Source organism: Pollachius pollachius, assembly GCF_949987615.1.
Source record: "Pollachius pollachius genome assembly, chromosome: 10".
NCBI classification, from domain to species: Eukaryota; Metazoa; Chordata; class Actinopteri; order Gadiformes; family Gadidae; genus Pollachius; species Pollachius pollachius.
In genome coordinates, this window is record NC_136943.1 from 20,080,481 (window position 1) to 20,107,980 (window position 27,500).

At 46.0% G+C, this 27,500-nt stretch overlaps 1 protein-coding gene across 3 annotated transcripts in view; it reads left to right on the forward strand.

Moving 5' to 3' along the window:
* LOC307081467 (mitogen-activated protein kinase kinase kinase kinase 4) overlaps nucleotides 1–27,500 on the forward strand; it is a 58,467-nt gene that overhangs the window by 1,570 nt on the left and 29,397 nt on the right. For 2 of the 3 annotated variants that reach the window (XM_079744663.1, XM_079744665.1), the window contains exons 3-14: nucleotides 9,672–9,728; nucleotides 13,675–13,800; nucleotides 14,089–14,199; nucleotides 16,632–16,722; nucleotides 17,002–17,132; nucleotides 17,731–17,785; nucleotides 18,617–18,695; nucleotides 20,341–20,513; nucleotides 22,755–22,827; nucleotides 23,357–23,486; nucleotides 24,911–25,030; nucleotides 25,154–25,291. In XM_079744663.1, coding sequence (XP_079600789.1) covers nucleotides 9,672–9,728; nucleotides 13,675–13,800; nucleotides 14,089–14,199; nucleotides 16,632–16,722; nucleotides 17,002–17,132; nucleotides 17,731–17,785; nucleotides 18,617–18,695; nucleotides 20,341–20,513; nucleotides 22,755–22,827; nucleotides 23,357–23,486; nucleotides 24,911–25,030; nucleotides 25,154–25,291 — 1,284 coding nt within the window. The remainder of the gene's footprint in view (nucleotides 1–9,671; nucleotides 9,729–13,674; nucleotides 13,801–14,088; nucleotides 14,200–16,631; nucleotides 16,723–17,001; nucleotides 17,133–17,730; nucleotides 17,786–18,616; nucleotides 18,696–20,340; nucleotides 20,514–22,754; nucleotides 22,828–23,356; nucleotides 23,487–24,910; nucleotides 25,031–25,153; nucleotides 25,292–27,500) is intronic. The other variant, XM_079744664.1, reaches the window with a different exon arrangement.

A 27,500-nucleotide genomic window follows, 5' to 3' on the forward strand; every position in this document is an offset into this window, starting at 1 on the left:
AGATGCATCATCTTCAAAGCAAAGTGTGGGTTTGAGCAATCATGGAAGCTCTTTTGTGTTTGACCGCACACCACTGAGACACATCACACACATAAATGCACACACGCACACACACACACACACACACACACACACACACACACACACACACACACACACACACACACACACACACGTCACACACACACCACATAAAGTCTTGCAGTGTCTTTTGATTGCCCTGGGTGGAGCAAACTTCCCTTTAACAGTTATGTATGTGTGCATGAATTTGTGTGTTTGTGTGTGTGTGAATGCATGCATAACTGTTTCTGTTTATTTTTGTTCCGCCTGCTGCAGCTGAAATAGTGTAGGGTGCTGAGTGTGTTTCACTTTAAATGAGGTCCAAGTCGGAGTAAATGCAATCGGCACTCACGGAATAAAAATTAGTACCATTTAATGGAAGGGCCCCAAATTATAATTATAGTCCAACCAAATCCTGTTTGTATGCGCCAGTGGATTAGGGCGTGTATGTGTGCGCGCGCGTGTGTGTGTGTGTGTGTTTCCTCTCTGTTGGGACTCGATTTTAGTGGAAAGAGGAAAGGTTGTGATGGCCAGGACAGGGCAGCCTGTGTGGGCCGCCCAATCCCTGCACCCCCCTCTCTGCCCGTTAAACAGAAAACCTTTCCATGGCACAGGCATGGAGACACGCTTAGCCCCAGCAGCATGATGATGCGTTTAAAATGAAGCACATCTTACATTGAATGAGAGAATTTAGAATTAAGAGGAATTGAATGATGTTTGTTGGACTTGACTAGAGTAATTCAGACTAGTAGATTTACCTTCATTTATAAGGGTTACCTAACCCTAACCCTATAAGCTGCAACACGTTGTGAAAGTATAGTGTTTTGATGTGTAGTTGAACGTGATCACTTCTCAATTTTTGCACTTTACAGATGAAGACATGCGTTTGTGAAACCAAGAACGAAACTGCATATATATAGAACATTAACCACCAACATGCAGACGTACACCCACACACTCAAAGATAAACACGCACACCCACACAAACACACACAATACGTGCATACAAACCAGTATTAGTGATTGACACTTCAATGCTGAGAATGCAGACACTGCATATGGCTCGGGATTTACATTTACAGATTTATTTTGAGCGCCATGTGAATGCATTTTGAGCGCCATTTGAATGCAGATTGTTCTATCACTTTTTTTATATTCTTTTATTTGACATTCACACACCTCTCAAACACGCATGCACACACACAAACATACACACACACACACACACACACACACATTCTATAGGCAACAGCCAGTGTTACGTCCCTGTATTTCATTATTTGGTTATTTGGTGAATATTGATTTGACATGCATTTCCTGTGAATGTCAATAACCTACACTCACATTGATACTTGAGAATTTGTTTTCAATGAATGCAGTTGAAAGTGGTCCCACTTTTTAAATAACGTTGAAAGTGGAACAAACACACACACACACTCACACACACACACACACACACACACACAGGCACATGCAAACACACGCACACACACACGCGCACACACACACACACACACACACACACACACACACACACACACACACACACACACACACACACACACACACACACACACACACACACACACAAACACACACACGCGCACACACACACACACACACACACACACACACACACACACACACACACACAACACACACAGGCACATGCATCACAGTGGTATTAAAGGGTAGTTTGTCCTGTAGTCACATGGTGTTTTCATGTATATGCTCCTGGCCACAGGACAGCGTTTTCCAGCCGGCTGCCGGCGAGGGTTAGGGTTAGACTCATTCTCATGAAACAGGAACTGGGCCAAAGCGTTGAGACGGCAGTATTTATACTCAGGCCTTCGCCCATTCTTTGACACTGAATGGGCGAAGAAAACATACATCTTTACGACAGAAGTTGTCAGAGGAGCGGGTTTCTGACCCTGTTGCTGTGTTCATGACCCTGTTTGTAGGAGCAGATGGGCCTGGTCTATATTTGCTTGTGTGCTCGCTTTCTTGTGTAGGTTTTGTGTTTCTGTGTGTCTGTACCACCAAACAGATGAAGGAATACAAATGCACATCGCACACACAAACACACACACACACACACACACACACACACACATACACACACACTCACAGGGCGTAACCCTGTTTGCAAAATGGAACTTCCCTTTTAGCTACCCATACATTGTGTGTGTGTGGTGTGTGTGTGTGTGTGTGTGTGTGTGTGTGTGTGTGTGTGTGTGTGTGTGTGTGTGTGTGTGTTTGTGTGTGTGTGTGCAAGAGAGCTGCTTGGGAGTGTGTGAGACAGGCAGGAGAAAACGCTGAGTGTGTTGTCCTTCATAGATCGGTGATGCAGCGGGCATACGTGTGAACGAGGGTATTGGCCAACCGGGGACAGCCTCTAACATCCCCTTTCTGCCGTTGTGCAAGTAACCACCGCCATACTATGATGCATTGTTCTTCCCTGCAATCTGAGCGTCCACTGTGAGCGAAGAGCATGACGTTAGTGTGACGCAATGAGGTCGCCATAACTGGCCTCTCCGCGGCCCGCACGCTGGGCGGCTGCCGTCAGCACACACGCACACACACTCAGCGGTGTGTGTGCGTGATCACTTCCCCAGAGCGGTAACACAAGCCGGCCGTGTAGGGTACTGCTCCGGGTCTATCCCTCGCTCGCTGCGGACCGACATTCCTCTGCTCGGTTCTTGACGTCTTGTCTTGTGTTGTGTTGTGTTGTGTTGTGTTGTGTTGTCTGCGTGCTGTCAGACAATGAGCAGCTTCCCTCCCTGACCCTTTCTATGTCATTAAGCGGCGTGGTCCTTTGATGCATTTCCTCCCCTCTATCTGAAATACATTCCTCTCTATCTCACTCTATATTAAAGCAAGAAATGCAAAAATAAAATCTTAATAAAGAAAAATCTCTGGATCCCGGAGCCACGATTTGACGTTCGTGTTGAGAAACACGCTGACGCTGTTGTTTTCCCGTCAAGCGGACCGCGTTGCCTGGTTTTCTTCAGCTTTGCCAAGCACTGCCTCACAAACCACAAAGCCACTCGCTCCTATGACGATAAACAATCGTTGGAGCCAAGTAGTGTCCGTCGGCGAGACTTGGAATCACGGTGCGCACTGCGTAGGGGGGACTGTGTGTTGTTTTTAGATCAGGTGACCCGGTGGCTGGGTGGGCAGGTGGGGATAAAGGAAGACAGTGAAGGTGAAAGTCACAGAGGAAACGGGTGAGGAGGACAGGACGAGGGAGTGGGGGAGAGAGAGGAAGAGAGGAGGAAAAGGAAAAGGAAGCCCCCCCCCCTCGTCCTAGCCCCCCTATCCCTCGACAGTGTCGCCGCCACCGCACGCCTCACAACTGGTGTTGGAGCTGATAAAAGACAAGTGTGTGTTTGTGTTTATGTGTATTTGTGTGTATGTTTATGTGTGTCTGTGTGTTCATGTGCATGTCTGCGTGTGTGTGTGTGTGTGTGTGTGTGCTTGCATGTTTATGTATGCATGTTTGTGTGTTTATTTGTGTATGTGTTTGTTTGTGTGTGTGTGTGCGTGCGTGCGTGCGTGCGTGCGTGCGTGCGTGTGTGTGTGTTCTCTGGGGACACTGGGAATGCTTGGTAAATCCCCCTTGCGTTCCGCTCCAAGACACTAGAAGTGACCAGACTAGACCGTGACTTGATGCAGGAATAGACGCGCTCACACATCTCGAAGAGTCGAAGACCAATTGAGACACAGGAATTACATAATAATTACATAATAATTTACAAAATATAAACCTAGGGCTGGGCAATAATTCTATATTTTAACCGTTATTGTCTTTCCTCTTTTTTTAATATGTTTCATGTTTAGCCATTAGGGATGTATGTAATCATGTAATCAACCAGGAATGTTCATGTAATCAACCATGATGCTCATGACCCTATTTGCATTAGTCCTATTTATCTTTTAAAAAAAAATCTTATTTGAGGCAGAATTAATCCTTTGAGAACCCGTTTTATCCCAGAACCTACAGTATGTACATAGTAAAATATGTGAAAATAAAATGTGTTATAGAGTTGTGTTTTGGAGTTGTGTTAGAGTTGTGTTATAGAGTTGTGCTTTAGAGTTGTGTTATAGAGTTGTGTTTTAGAGTTGTGTTATAGAGTTTTGTTGGAGAGTTGTGTTATAGAGATGTGTTGGAGAGTTGTGTTGGAGAGTTGGTATAGAGTTCTATTATAGAGTTCTGTTGCAGAGTTGTGTTGGAGAGTTGTGTTACAGAGTTGTGTTATAGTGTTGTGTTTTAGAGTTGTGTTGGAGAGTTGTGTTATAAGGTTATGTTATAGGGTTGTGTTGGAGAATTGTGTTGGATAGTTGTGTTGGAGAGTTTTGTTATAGAGTTGTGTTATAGAGCTGTGTTATGGAGTGTTCATGGAGTTGTGAAGTGAGCTTAATCTGACACTCCAGGCTGCCATCCAGTTACCCGGGTTACGGTGTTCAGAATTTGTAAGGCTCAAATGTGTGTGAACCTCTTCGGTTTATCAGTCAAACCTTTCTGAGAATCATAAAAACTGAACAATAAACACATATATCAGTCCCTCCAGAAAAATGCGGCGTTTTTTTGTGATCGTTTTCCTAAAAAATGCGATGAAATATGCGGCATATTTATGGAATTTTATGCGATGAAATTGCGGGAACTTGCGAAAAAATGCGGGAACTTGCGAAAAATGCAGCTTTTCGATGACGTTCGCGTCGCGTAATTAAGTCACTTCATAACGTTCCCATGGCAACAGGGGGAAATGGCTGCTGTTGTGTGAAGTAAACGCAACATTTTTCAACTTTCTGCTAAGATATATGTGACTGTTTTGCAACGAAAATGCGGGGATTATGACATCATGCAAGCCCCGCATATTTTGCGTGGAAATCGGCAATTTATGCGTTGAAAGTGCGGCATATTTGAAAAAATGCGGCCTCCGCATGAATATGCGGACTTTGTCTGATTATGCGTTGAATTATGCGATTGCATAATCGCGTTTTTCTGGAGGGACTGATATATGATTCAGTGCCCGGATAGAGCTATGGACATTAACATTAAACTAGAATAGTCAGAGAGAATAAAGGCTCTGAGATCAAGATGCTGGAGATTCTGGAGCCAAAACATCCTCCTTCTAGATCCTGGTTTACTGTTGCCTTGGTAACGGAAGTGCCGGGTAGTGACAGGTAATATTGTATCCACTTTGTCTCCAATAACATTGAAGAACCTTATAAATACAAACTTAAATCATGCTTACATAATAAAGGAGGCTGCCGTTAGTCTATGTTATGTAATGGATGAATGTGTTAATTTGAACACACATCATGTGTTCAGTGACTTGAGTCACACATCGATTGCTTTAGCAGTGAGTCTGGGTAGAATGGAAAGGAAAAAAGATTCACACGTACACACAAAGACGCAAACTCACATACACACACAGTTACTGATCTGCTCAATTCAACAGGGTCATTTATGCAGACGAGTTGGTGGTTCACTCAAGCACAAAGAACACATATGTAGTGAACAGTCTGCTCTCTTTCTCTCTCTCTCTCTCTCTCTGAATCTCTCATTCGCAGCCTGCATATGGGAGTACATTGAAGCCCTGTTAGTGTGTGTGTGTGTGTGTTTGTGTGTGTGTGTGTGTGTGTGTGTGTGTGTGTTTGTGTGTGTGTGTCGCTCTCTCTCTAAGAGAGAGAGAAGGAGAGCGATAACAAGGACAAGCAGTAACAGGAGGCACTGCCCTGGTCCCTTGAGCAAATTCGATATTATAAAAAGCATCGTTGACAGATTTGAAACTTGCTTAGTCCAATATAGATTCCTGTATATCTTGTTCATTCAGATTCATTCAGGGAATTGCAGACAGACAAGAAGAGTGTTTGTATTGTACTGGATCCACAGAGGATGCAGAGGGCTGCTCGCAGGCTTCTTCCTCGAGTTCTCCATAGTCGGGCCTCTATAGTCTGACCTCTAGTTAGGCCTCACGGCCTCTCTAGTTAGGCCTCACGGCCTCTCTAGTCAGGTCTCTCTAGTCAGACCTCTCTAGTCTATCCTCTCTAGTCAGACCTCTCTAGTCTATCCTCTCTAGTCAGGCCTCTCTAGTCTATCCTCTCTAGTCAGGCCTCTCTAGTCTGTTCTCTCTAGTCAGGCCTCTAGTCAGGCCTCTCTAGTCTATCCTCTCTAGTCTATCCTCTCAAGTCTATCCTCTCTAGTCAGGCCTCTCTAGTCTATCCTCTCTAGTCTATCCTCTCTAGTCAGGCCTCTCTAGTCTATCCTCTCTAGTCTATCCTCTCTAGTCAGGCCTCTCTAGTCTATCCTCTCTAGTCTATCCTCTCTAGTCAGGCCTCTCTAGTCTATCCTCTCTAGTCTATCCTCTCTAGTCAGGCCTCTCTAGTCTATCCTCTCTAGTCTATCCTCTCTAGTCAGGCCTCTCTAGTCTATCCTCTCTAGTCTATCCTCTCTAGTCAGGCCTCTAGTCAGGCCTCTCTAGTCTATCCTCTCTAGTCAGGCCTCTAGTCAGGCCTCTCTAGTCTATCCTCTCTAGTCTATCCTCTCAAGTCTATCCTCTCTAGTCAGGCCTCTCTAGTCTATCCTCTCTAGTCTATCCTCTCTAGTCAGGCCTCTCTAGTCTGTTCTCTCTAGTCAGGCCTCTAGTCAGGCCTCTCTAGTCTATCCTCTCTAGTCTATCCTCTCAAGTCTATCCTCTCTAGTCAGGCCTCTCTAGTCTATCCTCTCTAGTCTATCCTCTCTAGTCAGGCCTCTCTAGTCTGTTCTCTCTAGTCAGGCCTCTAGTCAGGCCTCTCTAGTCTATCCTCTCTAGTCTATCCTCTCTAGTCTATCCTCTCTAGTCAGGCCTCTCTAGTCTATCCTCTCTAGTCAGGCCTCTCTAGTCTATCCTCTCTAGTCTATTCTCTCTAGTCAGGCCTCTCTAGTCTATCCACTCTAGTCTATCCTCTCTAGTCTATCCTCTCTAGTCAGGCCTCTAGTCAGGCCTCTCTAGTCTATCCTCTCTACAGTCCTCTCTACTCAGGCCTCTCTAGTCAGGCATCTCGTCCCTGGTCGCCTGGTGCCAGGCCAGCTCACAATCAACATTGTTAAACCGCGCCTCTTTTGTTTCTGATACATTTCCAAACCCCCCTCCCAACTGCAGTGCATTTCTTTTCCCAACCCAAGTCCATCAGCGTTGCCACGACTGCAGCACTCGAGCGGCCCTCCAGGACCCTAGCCCACCACACAGTGAGCGGCGCCGCTCCCAGAGCCTCTGCTCCTATCTGCCCCCGTGGCCCCGCCAAGAGACGGCAATAAGCAGCACGGCCCACTGGCTCTCCCAGTCCGACAGGCATAAAGTCTGAAGCACACGGCTGTGTCGGGACGGACGCGGAGCGACGCGTCTGCTTTATGTCCACATTAAAGATGGCCGCCGACCAGCCCCTCACGCTGCTGTGATTCTATTTATTTCTGGGGACGTGCTGCCAACGTGCGCTCTCTCTGCCGCGGGCTTAACGGCCCCCCCGCTGGCTTCCATTCGGCGGAGTGTCGGCGTGGAGCGGCGCGTCGCCACTGCAGAGGACAACACGCCACCACACACATAATACCAGCAGTCGTGTTCCCCGCCGACAGACGGGAGCTCATATCAGCCCACTCTTTCTCTGCCATCTCTGCATTAAGATTGAATCTGCATTGTCTGTGTGATCTTCGACGACAGGCCGCAGACAGACATAAAAGTAGCTAATGACGGTCAGACGGCACACTTACCCGGAGATGAGAGAGTGTGACAAGGAGGAGCAGGGGAGAATGAGAGCAGAGAGGGGAAGGGCGAGCCCGTTAATATGAAGGGAATCACAGCGGAGATGGTGAGTTTCGTTCCCCGGGCGCTGTTCCGGTGGTAAATGTCTCCATCGTTGAGTCTAATTAGCATATGGAGGAACATAGGAGGCTAACCTTTTCACCAGCACAATATTTGTAGTGCTCCCTTCACATCGGTGCGTGCGTCTGTGTGCGTGTGTGGATGTATGCATGTGCGCGCATTTGCATTTGCAGTCCTGTGTGCTTTTTCTATATACCCCAGGGACTGGAAAAGTTTCTCTAATTAATTTCCGCGGTGGACAGTAGGCATTGTGTCTGCGCGCGTGTCCGAGACGCCAGAGAGATGGAGAGCGTGTGCGTGAGAGAGCAGGAGAAGAAACTATTCTCTCTCACGACATGTCACACTAGTAATGAAGCAGCGGGGAACAGAGCAACCGTGGGGACGGTGTCTTGGAAGCGCTCCTCCTCTGCTGTGTGTGCCACACTTAGCCATCGTTAGGAGCTCCTGCACCTGGGGACAGACACCAGGACTGGGCTGCAAATTGCAAACCTACCTCCCAAAATCCAATTGTAGTTCTCCCTGTAGTGTGTGTGTGTGTGTGTGTGTGTGTGTGTGTGTGTGTGTTTGTGTGTGTGTTTGCGTGGGTGCGTGTGTGTGTTGGTGTGTGCGCATGCATATAGATGGCCAAAAGGGTCAAAACCACGCCTCATGTGTAGATGTGTGTTGATTCAAATCAAAGGGAAAATTGCTGTTTCAGGTTTCATAGCACCGCGTTTTGCGCTTGTTTTTCATAACGCCTCATCATACGCCATCTTGTATGCTGTTCCTCTTCTTTTACATACACCAGCGTAAAAGATGGCTTCTTGGGTGGATTTGATATATTTTTATACGGTTAGGGGTTAGGGTTAAGTATTTAAATGCCTCATATTGGACACACATCATAAAGTGTCGGCAGCCGTGTAGCAGAGTAGAGCCAAGCAGAATGAGGGCAGATTCATGTGAACAAATCATTATTAAACAATCCTTGGCGTGGCTTTTATAAGGTGAATAAATATTTTTTATCTGTAAAACCGCCACACTGCACATCAAGAAGAACAGATGTAGGCCTTCAATAACACCATTTAAATTCACTGAACATAGTACCAGACGAATAAAATATGGTTTCTCCGCTACTTTCTGGGAGCCAAAGGAGTATATATATATATATATATATATATATATATATATATATATATATATATACTTGTATATACTTGCTATTTAATGGTTGAACAGCTCGGTAATTGGTCTCCAAAATGCCCTACTATATGCTGTTTAGAGTTGAGGAAAAGCGATGTAAATGAAGAACATTCGTTAAGAATACTAAATCTAAACTAGTTTTAGTTAGTCTAGTCTAGTTTAGTTTTAGTTACTAACACTAAAACGGCACATTGTTCAGTGAAATAAAATAAAACGACTTAATGCAGCGCAATAGCTTAAACGCCACGTTTATCTGAATAAATCTGCATCCACAATGAGGCGTAGCTGTCACCCTATGGCCACCCTATGGCCTTCCAAAGGGGTTGAACTCTTGTACAAGCCCATCGGGCTTCGTTCCCTCCTGGCACCATCGATGTCAATGTGTGCTAAATAAATCAACTAAATTACACTGAACATACGTGCGTTGGTGCACGTGCACGTGCGACTGGGTCGCAAATATTAAACCTGATCATTTTTTTTAGTCTCAAGAATAGGATGTTGTGTGACTGTATTTTTTACTGCATGCTACCCACATGTGTGCGCTTTAACATTCTTTGTGTTCTCCAGGGTCGCCATGTCAAGACGGGCCAACTGGCAGCTATCAAAGTCATGGAGGTCACAGCGGTAAGAAAACACTGCCGCCACTTCCACTTATTGTGTTATAAACCCCTATTAGTCTATAATACACTTATTTTTTATTGTGTTTTTAGTGTATATGGCCCCTTGTCAACCAGGCTGCAATTCTAAATAATCTGTTCTCAATTAACTGTTTCAAGATTTGATGAATACATAAGTGGTCTCAGAAAACGCTGAAACAGAATCTTCAACAGTCTTTACATTTACATTTAGGGCATTTATCAGCCGCTTTTATCCGATGCGACTTACAATGGTTAATACACACATTGACACACCGGCGGCGGAGTCAACCACGCAGGGTGACAGCCAGCTCGTCAGGAGTAGTTAGAGTGAGGTATCTTGTTCAGGGACTCCTCAGCACTCTAGGAGAAGCCGGGAATCGAAATAGTATCCTTCCATTTACACGTCAACTTGCTCTACCTCCTGAGCTTAGACGACCCCTTCTTTAAACATGAAGGGAAACGCCATTGTGTCAAAAGTTTTGGGTTTGGTTTGCAAACATGATATTTTGACAGCCCAGACCACTAACTCACTTAGGCTGGTCTTAGAGAAGCCCAGTCCCCTCCAGTGTGACAAGGTCAACAGGGGTCTCTGAGCATTGCTATTGGTTTGTATGGACTGGGATCTTTTGTGTACAGTGTCCCAACATCATCATTCATTTCCGATCGACGGACAGACAGACAGGATGACGGGCCCGTAGACAGACAGAGAGCAGAGAAATGAGACAAAGGAGAAACTGACTCTGTAATTCTCTCTGGCACACAGCCCTCTGTCTGTAATTGAGTTGGATTGATTCAGATGGGTGAGCTTAGTGGTTTTTAAGTGAATATGACTGTGAATGGAATATCTTATTCACTGTCCTAATGAGCAAAGTGAAGTAAGCATCTAGGCTACAGCGGTAAATAAAGTCAGGTAAATAACTCTTCATTAAATGAAGAGGTTCTTCATTCAATGAAAGACACGCACGGACGTAAGCACAGACACACGCGCATGCACACACACACAGACACACACACGCATACACATTGCCTTTATTCGTTGCCTTTATTGTTCTTTGGTGTCCCATTGAGGCCCCTCGTTTGACCCGGCCCTGGGTTTAACTCCATCTGGGGCCCTTTTCTTTGTTATTAAGGTTTCTGTTTGCCTGCGAGTCTCAAAGCAGTGATCGGGAATCTTCAGGGCAATATAACGGTTATAACTTCGGCAGCTTTTAGTGGCAGGGGAATTTCAGGCTGTGGTGAGCTTAGAATGGTGGATAACAAACACAGACGATATTCTCTGTTGATCTTTGGTGGTTCAACCTTTCAATGCAAACAAAGTGGAGAGTCATGAGTAGAGTCCAGAGAGTAGAGTCCAGAGAGTAGAGTCCAGAGAGTAGAGTCCAGAGAGTAGAGTCCGGAGAGTAGAGTCCAGAGGGTAGAGTCCAGAGAGTAGAGTCCAGAGGGTAGAGTCCAGAGGGTAGAGTCCAGAGGGTAGAGTCCAGAGAGCAGAGTCCAGAGAGTAGAGTCCAGAGAGTAGAGTCCAGAGGGTAGAGTTCAGAGAGTAGAGTCCAGAGGGTAGAGTCCAGAGAGTAGAGTCCAGAGAGTAGAGTCCAGAGGGCAGAGTCCAGAGAGTAGAGTCCAGAGAGTAGAGTCCAGAGGGTAGAGTCCAGAGAGTAGAGTCCAGAGAGTAGAGTCCAGAGAGTAGAGTCCAGAGGGCAGAGTCCAGAGAGCAGAGTCCAGAGAGTAGAGTCCAGAGAGTAGAGTCCAGAGAGTAGAGTCCAGAGGGTAGAGTCCAGAGGGTAGAGTCCAGAGAGTAGAGTCCAGAGAGTAGAGTCCAGAGGGTAGAGTCCAGAGGGTAGAGTCCAGAGAGTAGAGTCCAGAGGGTAGAGTCCAGAGGGTAGAGTCCAGAGAGTAGAGTCCAGAGGGTAGAGTCCAGAGGGTAGAGTCCAGAGGGTAGAGTGCACAGTGAAGGGTCCATTTCCAGTACATCCATTGATTTCCAGTATGTGATGTAAGCAGCACAAGTAGGCAATTTTGGTTACAGATCAGCATATTTTATGCAATGGAGGAAAAAGTTGTGGCTCTGATTTGACACGGATATGAAAATAGTTATTTAGCTTTGTGTGACTGGGAACTGACAACAAGGCTTTAAACTGGGAGCACTGGCAATGTCAATGTCAGATTAAAACAATGTGTATTGTAACTTGCTGGTGGTTTTGATGTTCAGGAGGTTGGCTGTCCCGTTTAATGCACGCTTCAGCAGGAAACGCTGGGCCATTATCCACCTCTTGCACATACAAAAACAGGATTTTTATTGTTTTTGACATGGACACCCTCCACAAACACACACATACACACACACTCTCACACACACTCTGAGACAAAACAAAGAGGCATTATGTTTCAAATGGGGGTGAAAGTTGAAACTCTGCCTTGTGATTGGTCGACCCATTCCGGTGGAGATTCACAGGGTCATGACTAGGGAGGAGGATTCTGTCGTCTTTTCCCACCAGCTAATTAGCAACCGTGACCCTCCCTCCTCTGCTGTCCTCTTTTTCTTACTATCCTCCTCTCCTTTCCTCCATTCCTCTCCTCTATTCTCCTCTCCTCTGCTCCACTCTCCCCTCCTCTTCCTTACTACCCTCTCTACTCCTCTGCTCCACTCTCCCCTCCTCTTCCGTACTACCCTCTCTCCTCCTCTCTACTCCTCTCTTCCACTCTCCCCTCCTCTTCCTCACTACCCTCTCTCCTCCTTTCCTCTCCTCTCCTCTCCTCCATTCTGCTCCCCTCTCCTTTACTCCCCTCTCTCATCCTTTCCTCTCCTCTCATCTATTCTCCTCTCTTCTCCTACCCTCTCTCCTCATTCCCTCTCCTCTCCTATCCCTCCATTGTCCCCCCCCTCCTCTTAACGTTTGGATGGTCATGTCTCCTCTGGCCTCCCTGATTTACAAGACTGGGATTGGCTTTTGGAAGTGGCTGACAAGCCTTCCTCTCTCCTCGTGTATCTCTGCCACACATTGTTGTTGTGTGGTGAGGAGGTGGAATAATAAAGGTCACTAACACTGTTCAGCAGAGGTCAGAGGTCGCCTGGGATCATATGGCAGTCTGAGACAAGCCCATATCTGTGTAGACCGGGGAAGTGTGTGTGGTGTGTGTGTGTGTGTGTGTGTGGGAGGCCAAAAGGGTAAAAACGACACCTTGTTGTAGGCATGTACGTCATTTAAATCAATGTAAAATGCAGCATTTTTTCTGGCATTGTATTTTGATATGGTGTAAGATTTGCAGATTTAGATGTACAGAGTTTTTTAGGGCAATTTTACACTAAACTGCATGTTAAATAGCGTGAGGAGGAGCTAATTTGACTGTTTTGAAAAACACACTATTGAGCACACTATTTGATGTGTTCCAAAGCGCATTCAAAAGTAGTCCAAAAAATGAGTTGAGGAAAACAGCATAAAAATTGCATTTTGAAACACTAAATCTGCGCCGTTTTCGGAGTGATAAAATTAAACATGGTAAAAATTTGCGGTTCTACATCAATAATGAAGATTTATATCAATGCATGCCTAAAATGAGGAGTATTTTTGACCCTTTTGCCTTCTATTGAAGTGTGTGTGTGTGTGTGTGTGTGTGTGTGTGTGTGTGTGTGTGTCTGTGTGTGTGTGTGTGCGCGCGCTTGCAAGTTAAAAAGGCCAGCAAAAAGCCAACCCTAACCCTAACTTTTGACCAGTGGTCTATCGCTGTATATTTAGTTGGAATCAAGATTAGATTGAAATGAACTAAATGTCGAATAAATGTAAATTCCTGGTTGATAATACGGGCCTATCAGAGGGTATAGTTCATTTAAAATAAGTGATGCAGGATCCCCACTCCACCAAGCCGTGCGATGAACAGACTTGTTTAACACGTCTATTGAGTGTGCTGTGTTGATGTATGAATGTGTTCGTGTGCAGGAGGAGGAGGAGGAGATCAAACTGGAGATCAACATGCTGAAGAGCTACTCACACCACAGAAACATCGCCACCTACTACGGAGCCTTCATTAAGAAAAGTCCTGCGGGTCAGGACCACAACCTCTGGGTGAGGACACTCCATCCATCTGTCTGTGTGTGTGTGTGCATGTGTGTGTGTTTGTCTTTTGGCCTAGCCTCTCTGTGTAAGGGGCTGCCACCAACCAATGGCTGATAGATCAGACCGTTTGGCAGTTAAATAAATCCTGGGTTACATATTAAAGCAGTCGCTCGACTGGTCGATTTTCCGTCTCTGACAGCTAAAAGATAAAATCTGTCATGTTAATTTCCCCCCCTGTTGTGCAGCTTGCATGGTCGGTTCCTTATGTCTGATTGATCAGTCTCTCTGTGGGTCCAGCTGGTGATGGAGTACTGTGGCGCGGGCTCAGTGACCGACCTGGTGAAGAAGACCAAAGGAAACAGCTTCAAGGAGGACTGGATTGCCTACATCTGTCGGGAGGTGCTCAGGGTAAGGTCACCCAGAAACAGGCTGTAAACTGCGGCCCTTGGGAACGTGGTCCAGGCCAACATAGACATGGCAGATATACCATTACAACGTTTATTATTAAACACTGTTCAATACGTTGTTACAAAGTGGTCCACGATAGAAGAAATACATGATGGTGCATGAATAGATGAGTGGATGACACAAGAAAACTACTAGAAAATATCATGGTTCATCAACCTATTGTAAGTGTTATTATTATTGTGACCCCCTCCCGGTCTTGTGAGTTCACGTTCTGTCTCTCTGGAGATCGGTCCGGCCTTGATCCCGACGAATGCCTTTTCAACCAAACTCCTTACCGCCTGGAACCATCCGATCTTCCGTTCAGGGATTTTCCGCTCACGACTGACAAGGAGCGCTGCGGTCTGCTGAATTAAAAGAACAATGGCGGCGCCCAGGGGAAAAGCAGCAATCAACAGTGTTATTATCAGAGATCGACAATGTCAGAAGATTAACGGAAAACTGCACGGAAAGCTATTTCAGATAACAATGTTGATTGACTTCACAAGCGTTGCTCTGATTGGCTGGAGTTTGATGAACAACGTTAGGTTCGCGGCCATCTTTGGAATTCAGCCGATGCCCAACCAAGGATAGACTGATGTTTGCATATACATTTAGGGCATTTAGGAGACACTTTTATTGCAAATCGACTTACAACGGTTAACGCACACATTCTCACACTGACGGCGGAGTCAACCACGCAAGGCGAGCAATCAGGGCTGGGTCTCTTGCTCAGGGACACCTCGACACTCAGCTAGGAGGAGCCGGGGATCGAACTAGCAACCCTCCGGTTACAAGTTATCCTGCGCTACCTCCTGAGCTGAGCCTGATGTTGTTTGGGATACTCAAACATAAATATCAGGATGGTTTCATGAGGTTGTATATCTATCACTCGGTATGAATAACATCTAAAAGGAATTGATTTAAAGATCGTCTCATAAGTTCCTCAGGCAGGTACATCAAAGGTAATGAACCCCTGTTCATAGACACACACACACACACGCACGCGCGCGCACACACACACACAGACACACACACACACACACACATACACACATACACATACACATACACACACATACACACACACATGCACGCGCACAAACACACACACACACACACATACATACATACATACATACATACATACACACACACACAACCACACACACACACAACTACACACACGTACACACACGTACACACACACACACACACACACACAAACACTCTTGATTTTACTTCGAAATGTCTGCCAAGCTTACCTGCTTCAGCCTTTCAAACAAAGTCTGGCCTCAGTATTGGCATTGAGGAGATATTGCCTCTATGATGACACTGCCTCTTGCAGAGAACATCGACTGGCTAGGCCACAGCCGTGTGTAGTTTAGATCAAAGGCTGCTTTCACAACAGCGGGCCTCCAAGATGTTATGGTTATGATTACAGAGAGACCACAAGGTCCTGAGAAAGTTACGAGCATGTTGTGATTCCCTCCCCTGCATCGTGTGTTGCTGTGTGGGTTTGTATTTCATGCTCCTCCGACTGACTGGCAAACCTTCACTGGCTCCCAAAAAGCTTTTGAGCAGCATAATGGCCACAACCAGCCACTGCCTATTATCAGACATGTCATGATTTAGGAACAGATAACAGACTTTTGAGACATTTCTGACCACCAATGGCTGTAAGCGAAAGGGACTTTCAAAAAGGAAGTAGCAAGAATCTTCTGGAAAAAAAAGACAGCTGGACTGCAGCCAGGGTTTCTCTGTGGCTGTCTATGCCTTGTTGCCTTCTCATTGTTTCAACATCCAACACACACCTCTCTCACACACACACACACACACACACACACACAAGATCACACATATGCACACAAACACACACACTGTTGCAGATCCGCACGCAGCAAAGTTCTGAAGTGAGACTTCCTCTGTTTTTCTGGATAATTTTGAAGAAGCAGTAGTTTAAACAGACAAATACACACACACAAAAAGACACACACACAAACACACACCCAAAAACACACACACACACGGACCCGCTCTCTCTGCTTAACCTTGAAAGTAACTAGTAGATTGGTCCGGCATTCAAAGAGCTTCTGTCTCTGTAACCTGGCCAAGCCAGATCGAAATATACAGTTTATTCATATATATTTTCAAATTCAGTTCACCAACACAATCTACCTTTGGCCCCTCCTCCCTCGGGCTTAGGGGTCAGGCAGAGCAGCACATGGCTGTCAAGGGTGAAGGTTTTAGTTTGATTTAGTCAAGACAAAGAGTACCCTCTGACAGTGTGAGTGTGTCAACATTCATAGCAACTAGAGCAAACATGGTCATCTGACTTTGTGTGTGTGTGTTTGTGTGTGTGTGTGTGTGTGTGTGTGTGTGTGTGTGTCCTCCAGGGTCTCACCCATCTCCATTCCCATCACGTGATCCATCGAGACATCAAGGGTCAAAATGTTCTGCTGACTGAGAACGCAGAGGTCAAACTGGGTACAACACGCACACACTCACACACAAACACACACACACAAACCCATAAATGCTATATACTATGCTTTGCAAGAAGAAAACTCCCAAACTTACAATCTCGAAGGCTCGAAGCAAGAAAATTCACATAAATATGTTATTATATTAACAATGAGAAAATATCCATAGACTTGAATATCCAGATATTTTAACCAACATGTACATAAATAATACAAAAAACCAATTTCAATGTAAATCGACCGTCCCCTTCTGGTCTAATGTGTTCCCTTCTCTTGGTCCCAGTGGACTTCGGGGTGTCGGCTCAGCTGGACAAGACGGTGGGCCGCAGGAACACCTTCATCGGGACGCCCTACTGGATGGCCCCCGAGGTCATCGCCTGCGACGAGAACCCCGACGCCACCTACGACTACAGGGTACGGGGCAGGGGACCCGGGGCAGGCCCCGCCGTCTGTGTTAGACCAGGGGGGCCCACGGGTCGGGGCCCCTGGTCGGAGCGCAGGTCCATGGTCACTCGTACTCTTGTATCTTCATGCGAGGCTTTGTCAGTGGGTCAGTTCCTGCAGTACGGGGTCAGCTCCATGGACCGCCGTAACGCTTGTATTGTCATGTGGCTGTGGAGGCGTCTGGAGTCAGGGTTTTGTGAAATGAAGTCTCCTAAAGGTTGCCCTAATCAAACCTATGCAGTGCAGCCGCTTTTGTTCCAAATTAGTTTTTCTCGCCAATTTTTTGTCCGCCCACAAGAATAAATTGATTTAGAGAGGGAGAGAGAAAATCCATGGTTTGATTGGGCCACGCATGGCTGACTTTTATTCCTTCCACACTCGTATGGAAGTGATGGCGCCGGCAGAAAAGTTCCAAATTAGTTCGACCAAAAGTAAAAGAAGTTCCATAATGCACGTTTTAAGGCTACTTTACTCTGTAAGGGACGTCTATCAGTTTAATTGGTGCATAATTGGACCGTTATGAATGAAAATGAGTTGAAGTTGTGTATGCACTCCCTGCTTCCCTCAGAGTGACCTCTGGTCGCTGGGCATCACCGCTCTTGAGATGGCGGAGGGGGCTCCACGTAAGTTACCCCAAACTCAGACTCACACACACACACAGACACAGACACACACGACTACACACACCTCATTTGGATTTCAGTTTAAATTAATTGAATGAGGTACAGCCAGTGCATGTTGCGCTGTAGTTAGTTGATTCATGTCAATCTTGAATAGTCACACTTAATGTTAAAAACAAGTCATAAAGAACAAAATTGGAGTAGTGTGATATCAACGTGAATGTCTGGTTGTGTGTGTGTGTGTGTGTGTGTGTGTGTGTGTGTCGGTCGGTCGGTCGTTCTGTCTGTCTCTGTCTCTTTTTCTCTCTCTATCTCTCTCTGTCTCTATCTCTCTCTGTCTCTCTCTATCTCTCTCTGTCTCTCTGTCTCTCTCTATCTCACTCTCTTTCTCTCTGTCTCTCTCTGTCTCTCTCTATCTCACTGTCTGTCTCTCTGTCTCTCTCTGTCTCTCTCTATCTCACTCTCTGTCTCTCTCTGTCTCTCTCTAGCTCACTCTCTGTCTCTCTGTCTCTCTCTGTCTCTCTCTATCTCACTCTCTGTCTCTCTGTCTCTCTCTGTCTCTCTCTATCTCACTCTCTATCTCACTCTCTGTCTCTCTCTTTCTCTCTCTATCTCACTCTCTGTCTCTCTGTCTCTCTCTATCTCACTCTCTGTCTCTCTGTCTCTCTCTGTCTCTCTCTATCTCACTCTCTGTCTCTCTGTCTCTCTGTCTCTCTCTATCTCACTCTCTGTCTCTCTGTCTCTCTCTATCTCACTCTGTCTCTCTCTGTCTCTCTCTATCTCACTCTCTGTCTCTCTCTCTCTCTCTCTCTCTCTCTCTCTCTCTCCAACTAGCGCTGTGCGACATGCATCCGATGAGAGCTCTGTTTCTGATCCCCCGAAACCCCCCTCCCAAACTCAAGACCAAGAAATGGTAATTAGACACACACATGCACTAACAAACACACACACAGACCCCATTTCTAGAGACCACAATGCAGCAAGGAGGATGCCACTGGGTGGGGCTTTTAACAGAAATTAAACAAAACAAACAGCCCTGCCAACCGCAGAGGTTTGGTCTGGTTAAAGAGGCTCAGCGTTGGCTCAGTGCATCACACAACACCCGACGAAGAGCTACTCACACACACAAAGCAGTCACATATCATCACATTACAACTGACGAAGAGTCACTCACACACAAAGGAGTAACATATCATCACATTACAACCGACGAAGAGTCACTCATACACACAAAGGAGTCATATATCATCACATTACAACCGACGAAGAGTCACTCACACAAAGGAGTAACATATCATCACATTACAACCGACGAAGAGTCACTCACACACAAAGGAGTAACATATCATCACATTACAACCGACGAAGGGTCACTCACACAAAAAGAGGAGAGTCACTCATACACACAGAGGAGTCATGTATCCTCACATAACACCCGATGAAGAGTCACTCACATGCACACAGGACTCATGTATCCTCATGATGAAGAGTCACTCACACACACAGAGGACTCATGGATCCTCACATAACACCCGACGAAGAGTCACTCCCGAACAGAGAACTCATGTACCCTCAGGCCCTTGCGTGTGTCTCATGCTTCTCCTAATAGTAGGATGGGATCCTAAAACTTCCCCTTCACACTTCTCTCCCCGTCAACCTCGTATCATCTTACCATGTGTAAACCATGACTACGTTTATTTTATTTGGACCTAGGTTGGTTGGTTTTATCGCTCTCTTTCAGTGTCTCTTTCCTGTTTGACCATTTTGTCTTCGGTTTATAGCAGACTTCCTTTACACACGTTTACACTGTGTGTTGAGTTGGTACTGTCTCTCTTTAAAATTGTATGTTTATTTTTGTATGTTACATTCTTCAGATGAGTCAGGAGACTCATCTGATTGGTCGAGTCCAATCAGATGAGTCTCCTGAATGCCACAATGCAGCCCTCCCCCCACCCCAAAACAAAAAGTGTAGATAATGAAATGTCATGGCAACACAATCAAAGCCAGTGATAAGGTCAACGGCTGGGAGATGATGCCCAATAGACAGATAGCGGTAGATGTAGCGCCTGCTCATGGAATCTGATTGGATCCCTCCTAACCCTTGTATTTATGGAGTGTAGCGTCCCCTCGAGTCATGTGTGTTTGGTCCCTCTTGTGTGAGCCTCTTGCATCGCTTGTCCGTTAGCCACAGGAATAGAGCCGAACGACATCCCATACTTCCAACCACAGCCGCATTGGACTGATTCTGTTGTTGACACTGACACTGTTGTTGTGTACTTTACACATATTTGTATTTCACTGTGTTTCAATCCGTGTCAACGATTCCAATTACATTTGCGCTTAGGGCATTTAGCGGACGCTTGCATCCAAAGTCAGAAGAAGGCGAAACAATATATCGCTGTCGGTGCAGTAAGGCTGTCCGTAGAACCAACAACAATCGCACGGTTAACCCATTCCCCGATACAACAAAGACAGCTAGGATAGGACGCCACACAACTAAGGACCATATTAGTAGCTATTACAGTTACTGCGGTAAAACACATGTGCCCCGGCCCCAGGTCCAAGCGCTTCCTGTCGTTCGTGGACCGCTGCCTGGTGAAGAACCACACACTGCGGCCCAGCGCCGAGGCCCTGCTACGGCACGCCTTCGTCAAGGACCTGCTCAACGAGAGGCAGGTCCGCATCCTGCTGAAGGACCACCTGGACCGCACCCGCAAGAAGAGGGAGAAGGGTGAGTACAGGGGGGGGGGGGGGGGGGGGGGGAGGAGGAGAGGGAGAAGGGAGGGTGGGAGGGTAGGGAGAAAGGCGTGTGCGAGGATGGGAGCAGAGGAACTGGGGGATGAGGAGGGAGGGGGCGTTGAGGTGACAGATAGGGGACATAGGAGGGGGATGCCGTTGGGAGGGTGTAGAATAAGTGGTGACTCATTACAATCAGGGTTCATTAATTAACGATTATTGAAGCTGTAAGCTTTATTTTACTGTTAGTCAACAGCTGACTCATGGTCTTGTAATCATACACATATGGTGTTCATATTAACTGAGGTATTAATTGATATCTTATTGAATGAATTGGTTTAATTACACTTTCCCTAACCCCATGAGCTAATGCTATATAATAATGCTTATTGCTGCATTAACTAATGTTAATCAATGGTTTAATTACGTAGCCTTATTGTAAAGTGTTAGCGAAATAGGTGATGATTGGATGGAGGGATGGATAGAAGGTCAATCTGTGTAATGTATGAAAGATACAGGACGTTTTGTATCTCTGTCTGGCTTCTAGTCACATGATATATAAACCAATGGGAACTTCCTTGAGCCAGCATACTTACAAGCATACCAAATGTAAAGTATAGACTTACACAAATACACTGTAAAAATAATTGTAGTTTATACTGTAAAATGATAGAGAGAGAAAGTCAGTAGTTTTTCTCTGGACAGAAATAAGATGACAAGAACCGATTATTGTGTAGGTTGTGGATATATGTTTGTTTTAAAACTGTTCCTCTTGGGGAAAGTTTACACACGCACACACACACGCACGCACGCACACACACACACACCCACACACACACACACACACACACACACACATTACCGCACACACACAGACACAAACACACACACATACACAAACACACCAAAACACATACCCGCACATACACACACACACACACGCACACACACACACACACACACACACACATACACACACACACGGACACACACACACACAGACACACACACACGCGAACACACCCAAGCAGACATCTAAAGCGGAATGATCCACAGATGTAGTCATTTTCATATCTGGTCAACATGAGTATCCTGTTCACAGGCTGCATGTGGCTTGTGTTACGCTCTCTCAGAAGAAAGGGCGACGACTAGGGAACGGAAGAGAGGGAAACTTTATGATTCCACCTTTCGGCCAAGGAATTAGCCTCTGTTGTTTGTTGACAACTTCATGTTGTTTCTTTTGGAGTGGAAGTTGTTAGAGGTAAACTCTGAACAGACAGACGGACAGAGAGAGTGAGCGAGCAAGAGACACAGAGGTTGAAAAGGGTTTGAGGGAGAGAGAGAACAGTGAGTCAAAGACACAGAGAAAGGGAAGGAAAGAGGAAGCAGGATTGCCATCTGGTTCTAATCTTCTGCAAGCTTATAAAAACAACCCTAATGACCTCCACGTTAGTGGTTTGCATGTGCGTGTGTGTGTACGTGTGTGTGTTTGTGTGTCATGCTTTTAGATGTGTGATACTTTCACACGCCCATGCCTTTTATGTCAACTGGAAGTCTATCTATTCGTGACAACACATGGCCACTACCCTCAACTGCTCACTGCCTACAGAGCTAAGAGGATAGCTAGATATGAGCTAGATAGATACGAGATCAATATCCATGCTTTTATTGTGTTACAAAATATTGTTTGTAAAGCGTATTTTATTGCGTAGGTTTTTGTGTTACTGGTCTGGGTGTAACTACATGCTTCTCATCCGGGAAGCAGCTGTGGTGTAAATGCAATGCCAGTGCTATTGACCTATTTAGGAGTGACTGGATTACCATCTTCCTCTTTTTGAAAGCACAGCACATACGCTGTTTGCCAGACATGCCCTGTAGATCTGTGAGGATGTCAGAGAAACATAGGAGTGTAGAAATCTGCATCTAGCGTGGGAGAACTCCAGACTAACATGACAGAGCATCCCGGCTGCTATTAAAGTTTCATTCGGCAGCGCCTTGTCGGCAGGATGTAGCGGCGGTGGTGACTTGTGGCAAAGGGCTGCATCTGTGAGACACCATGTGGCAGTGAACATATTTAATGAATGGAGTGATTTCATGTTATTTATTTCTGTCTCTCGCCCCCTCTCCCTCGCTCGCTCTCTTGATCCCTCCTTGTCTCTCTCTCTCTCTCGCTCTCTCTCTCTCTCGCGCTCTCTCTCTCTCTCGCTCTCTCTCTCTCTCTCTCTCTCTCTCTCAGAGGGTCCAGAGTATGAGTACAGTGGCAGTGAGGAAGAGGATGAAGAGCCGGCAGAGGAAGAGGGTGAACCCAGGTATGATATCAATCAGCAATGTGCGCCTCGGGACATTGGATACGTAAATATGTCATCTCTACTATCACATACTGAGATGGCATATAACATTTTTTACAGTGATTGAAAAATGCAAAAGCATTTTTATTTATCAAATGCATGCAGTATGAAACTTATTCAAAGGGTTATTCTGGACAATGAGTTTAAACCGTGGTGGCATAATTCACAGTTTGCCTCTGGCAGTTAGTTAGTCGCAAAATGATGTGAGTGAGCGTGTTTCTGTACACATATGCTCTTAGCCGATGTCCATTTCCCTGAACTGAGAATTCCAGATGGCATAAAGAATCATACAGTCTCTCAGGATGAGCTTTGTGTGTGTGTGTGTGTGTGTGTGTGGGGGGGGGGGGGGGGGGGGGGGGGGGGGGGGGGGGGGGAGAGAGAGCGAGAGAGAGAGACGGTGATCCAACAAATGGCCATCTGATTTCTATTTTCGTGTCATTCTCTCTGTTTATCCACGGTGATCTGTCCATCTGAGGTTCTGCTCTCTCAGCTCCATAGTGAACGTTCCCGGTGAGTGGACGCTGAGGCGGGAGTTCCTACGGTTACAGACCGAGGGCCGGGAAGGGGCCCGGGAGGGCGGTGGCGTCGCAGGAATTGGGGCCCAGCAGAGACACCAACAGGTATTTCACGTGTGTTTCTCTGTTTAACGCTACAGTCTCCAACTTGTCTGTTCAATGTGTCAACCATATTCTAACCTAGCTCTTCTCTCCTAACGCTGTGCCTCATTGGCTATATCCTAAGACAATCAGAGGGCTTTTGACATTCCATAATCTCTATCTGCCTAAGTCATCTATTTGACTTAGGCATTTTTGACGTCTTATACAAGATGAACCACAAAATATGACTTAGGCAGTAATGCTATGAGGCGTGCAACGATATGACCTTTATTTTATTACACAACAATATATGAATATATTATATATTCATATATAATAAGAGCTTTCAATGTATCTGCCCGGTCACCTATCTGCTATGTTACCAATTCATTTGTGTTACATGCCTGTTTTCCTGAAAGGACCACTAAGGTCAACACTTACTTCAGTCACATTTTCATGTATATTCATAAATACATACTTGCAAACTTGAAATCGACAAAACTTTAATGAAATTCAAGGTCAAGTCATTACAATAGCATGTATATTCAAAATGATGTGCATGTGATGATAGCAGCCTTACTCATGGCGTTTTACATCGCATGAAGCGGTGTGACTTGTTGTTTGGGAGTGGGGCTCTCTCCGAGATTAGGGCTCAATCATCTCACTAACTGACAAAACAAAACGAAAGCTATGTTCCTTGGGTTGTCCTCAGAGTTTCATATGAGGAGGCCTGTTAATGTGGATCTCTTCGTTGACGAGGACATCACACCGAGATGCTTTGTCTCAAACTATGTACATTCTAGCATCCAATCTGCGGTCGCTTTCAGGGTCACATCACATTACATCACATGCTATGTTTATTTTCTAGGTGCTGCACAATCCTCCTTTCTGCTTCAGTATATAAATGGCCTCATATTGGTTGTCTGAGGAGACAGTTTGATTCAGAGTGCCAAACACAGCACACATGTTATCTCTCAGCTGAGCCTGTGGGGCATGTTTGTTAGAGACCACGAGCAGGACAGCGTTATTACATCCTAGTCCAGTTGGAAGATGGAAATGAAAGCAGGAGAATATTGACCAGCTCATTAAAAAATAATTGACACAATACAGGTGTAATATATAGTCAACTATCCTTTTCTTTTGAAGATGCATGATCTAGAAATGTATTTGCTAAATATACACAAACAAAACAAAATCCAAACTCAGCATGGAGGCAGCATGTCATCAACCTCCCCCAGTAACAAACAACATCCGAAGGTACCGCAGTCAGGCTACACAGCGGGTAACACGACGGGCCATAATAAGCCCAACGCTGCAATAATGACTGCATCTATAAACGCCATTAAACCATATAGAATGAGTTGTAAGCATGTGCACAAAGGCCCACAGGCCCTATCATTGGTTGTGTGCGAGGTTTGAACTCCGTGGTGCTGTGATGCCTGTGTCAGCAGGCTCTGCAGCAGCAGAGGCAGCAGCTCGCCGAGCAGGAGCGCTACAAGCAGCAGCTGCTGGCCGACCGACAGAAGCGCATCCAGCAGCAGCACGAGCAGCGCCAGAAGCTGGAGGACGTGAGTGCAGCGTCCCTCTCCGGCCCTCTCCCCCAGGGGCCCGGGGCCATCCGCCCCTCGTCGATAAATTCCGCTGGGGCCCCTTTGGGGAACTGATCACCCTTAAATGGTTTCGTTGCTCAGCAACAAAGGCGCCAGCTGGCGGACACGGCTTTCCAGTGGGCGGAGCTTCAGGAGATACTGTTGGGGGAGGAGTCGGATCTCCGCGACAACCGGATCTTATTGGACGAGAGGAACGGCGGGAAGAGCGACCGGAGCCAGGTAACACGCGATGACTTTGCATGAAGGGCTTCACGGGTCTTCTGGGAAATATGTGGATGATGAAGCTATTGATTCACGATGTGTCAGATGCACAAACGTCACTCCAAATTTTAACTGAGTTAAGTTGACCAAGTTAAAAAACAATGAATAAAACAGTGAAAAGCTTGACACTAGTGTATGTGGTATACATTAAACACCTAACTGAGTGATGTGAAAGCTAATTACATCCTTAATATTTTCATGTTTTATGTGACTCTCTTCCAGTTGATCTCATGAATGGATATAATCTGCTATGTGTGACCAAGTTTTAATCTTATTTAATACATTATACATTTGGTTGTTACTTAGATTGACCCCATAACACTCTGATAACGCGATTAGTGTGGAAGAGAGTCGAATACTGATATGAGGATCGGAACTGACTACTTACTAGCCTCGATAGTCTTCTGGGTATTTTTGGAACAAATGTAATGGGAATCAGTGTAGAGAATCTACACTGAGAAGTCTGACAAACCCCACTGGACATCTCAATTACCCTAGGAGATGGCATGAGTCTATTTTTAACGGGAATTAAGTTGAAGGTGCATAATAAATGTGCTGAGTGACCATAATGATATGCGTCATATGAGTCCTAATCTGTAGCAGCCTGTGTAAATAGGGATGTATGCGGGTTGCGTGTGTGTGTGCGTCTGTGTGTGCGTGTGTGTGAATGTGGTGTTGAATATGGTTTCCTAATACATTCTGAGTCTGCTGAAATATTGGTTGCACCTGTCAGACCCCACCACACGATAAACGGGCCATCTACATGGCGGGCTTGAAGGGATAAGTCTGTTTACCACAGACGGCACAAATAGAATAAATGGATACATCTTTCCAAAACAGCTCCTCCTAACTGCATCTATAAGTCCTAATCGAGTGTCAGACAAGATTGTCAGACAAGATGGTCCGACTGCGGTCGCGTACACACGTCCCTTAAAACTGCTCCTAACCTTCCTCCTGCCCGGCCTCATGGAGCAGTTAAATCTGACAAACTGATCTTTTTTCACTTATTCACATGTTCAGCGGCTCAGCCATTAGCTACTGTGTACACCTAATGAACCAATTCCATCCTCTGCCAGGTTCAATAGGCTATGGCGGGGGTCAGCGCATTTGATCTATATATATATATATACATCTACGTATATATATATGACACAGTACAATCTAATTACGTTAACTAATTAATGTGTCGGGTTAGATTATGGGTAGTTGTATGGTCTGGGCGCCACCCTGGACAGGAGACGCTGCTCTGCAGTGATTACATTCAGAACGCAGCCCCCTGATTGGCCCTGAGTCATTAGGTGAAGGGCGTGTAATGAATAGATCTCAGAGTCCGGCGGCTTTCGCTGCCGCTGCGCTTCATAAAGAGACGGGTCCGTGGAGCGTGTGATGTCATCACTGTGGGACGTCGTCACGTGTGTGTTGTGTGTGTGTTGGGGCCAGGTGCCTCAAGTCAGCTCCTATGCTGAGGGTTGTGAGGCAGACAGTGTTTTTGGTGCAGGAGTTATGCAATCCCACCCTGATATGATGCAATACAGCTGAGTCCATAATGAGGGTTTGTCAAAATGGTGGCGCGGTGGAGGTTGGGGCAGCTGTCACAATGCTGCACTGTATTGGACGTTTGGAGTTTTTTTTTTATCCACATTAAGACAAAGGCTCCGGTGCTGAAATGTGCTCACACAATGCTGGCCTTTCATTTAGTATTCATGGAGACATTTAGACGGACTAGACCTCGGTAATGGCAAAGTCTTCTAAACTGTCGTAGGCTGAAAAGAGAAAAGTCAATGAGGCTGTCATGAGTGTGTCACTCGGACACCGGCTGTAATTCCAGCCTGACTGGAATTGCTTTTACAATTAGCCGCCATTGTTCCGTGATGCCAAAGTGAAAAGTAATGAATGAAACAATAAAGCACAATTATGTTGTCACGTGGAAAGATGCAGAGGGACGTTGACAGCTGAAGTCTGATGTCATTGTTCTCTGGAAACGCGACTTGACCCGTGAGAGAGGAACGCCCCGATACGTCAGGATGTTTTAGGGGGGTCCCTGGGGATGTTTGTTTACCGACGGGCACGGTTATATGTGGCCCGGTCGTCAAGGAGGTCGCCGTGAAATATTTAGAAGATGGGGGGGGGGGGCGTGTGCTGAAAGCTTCCAGCCATCTTCCACACT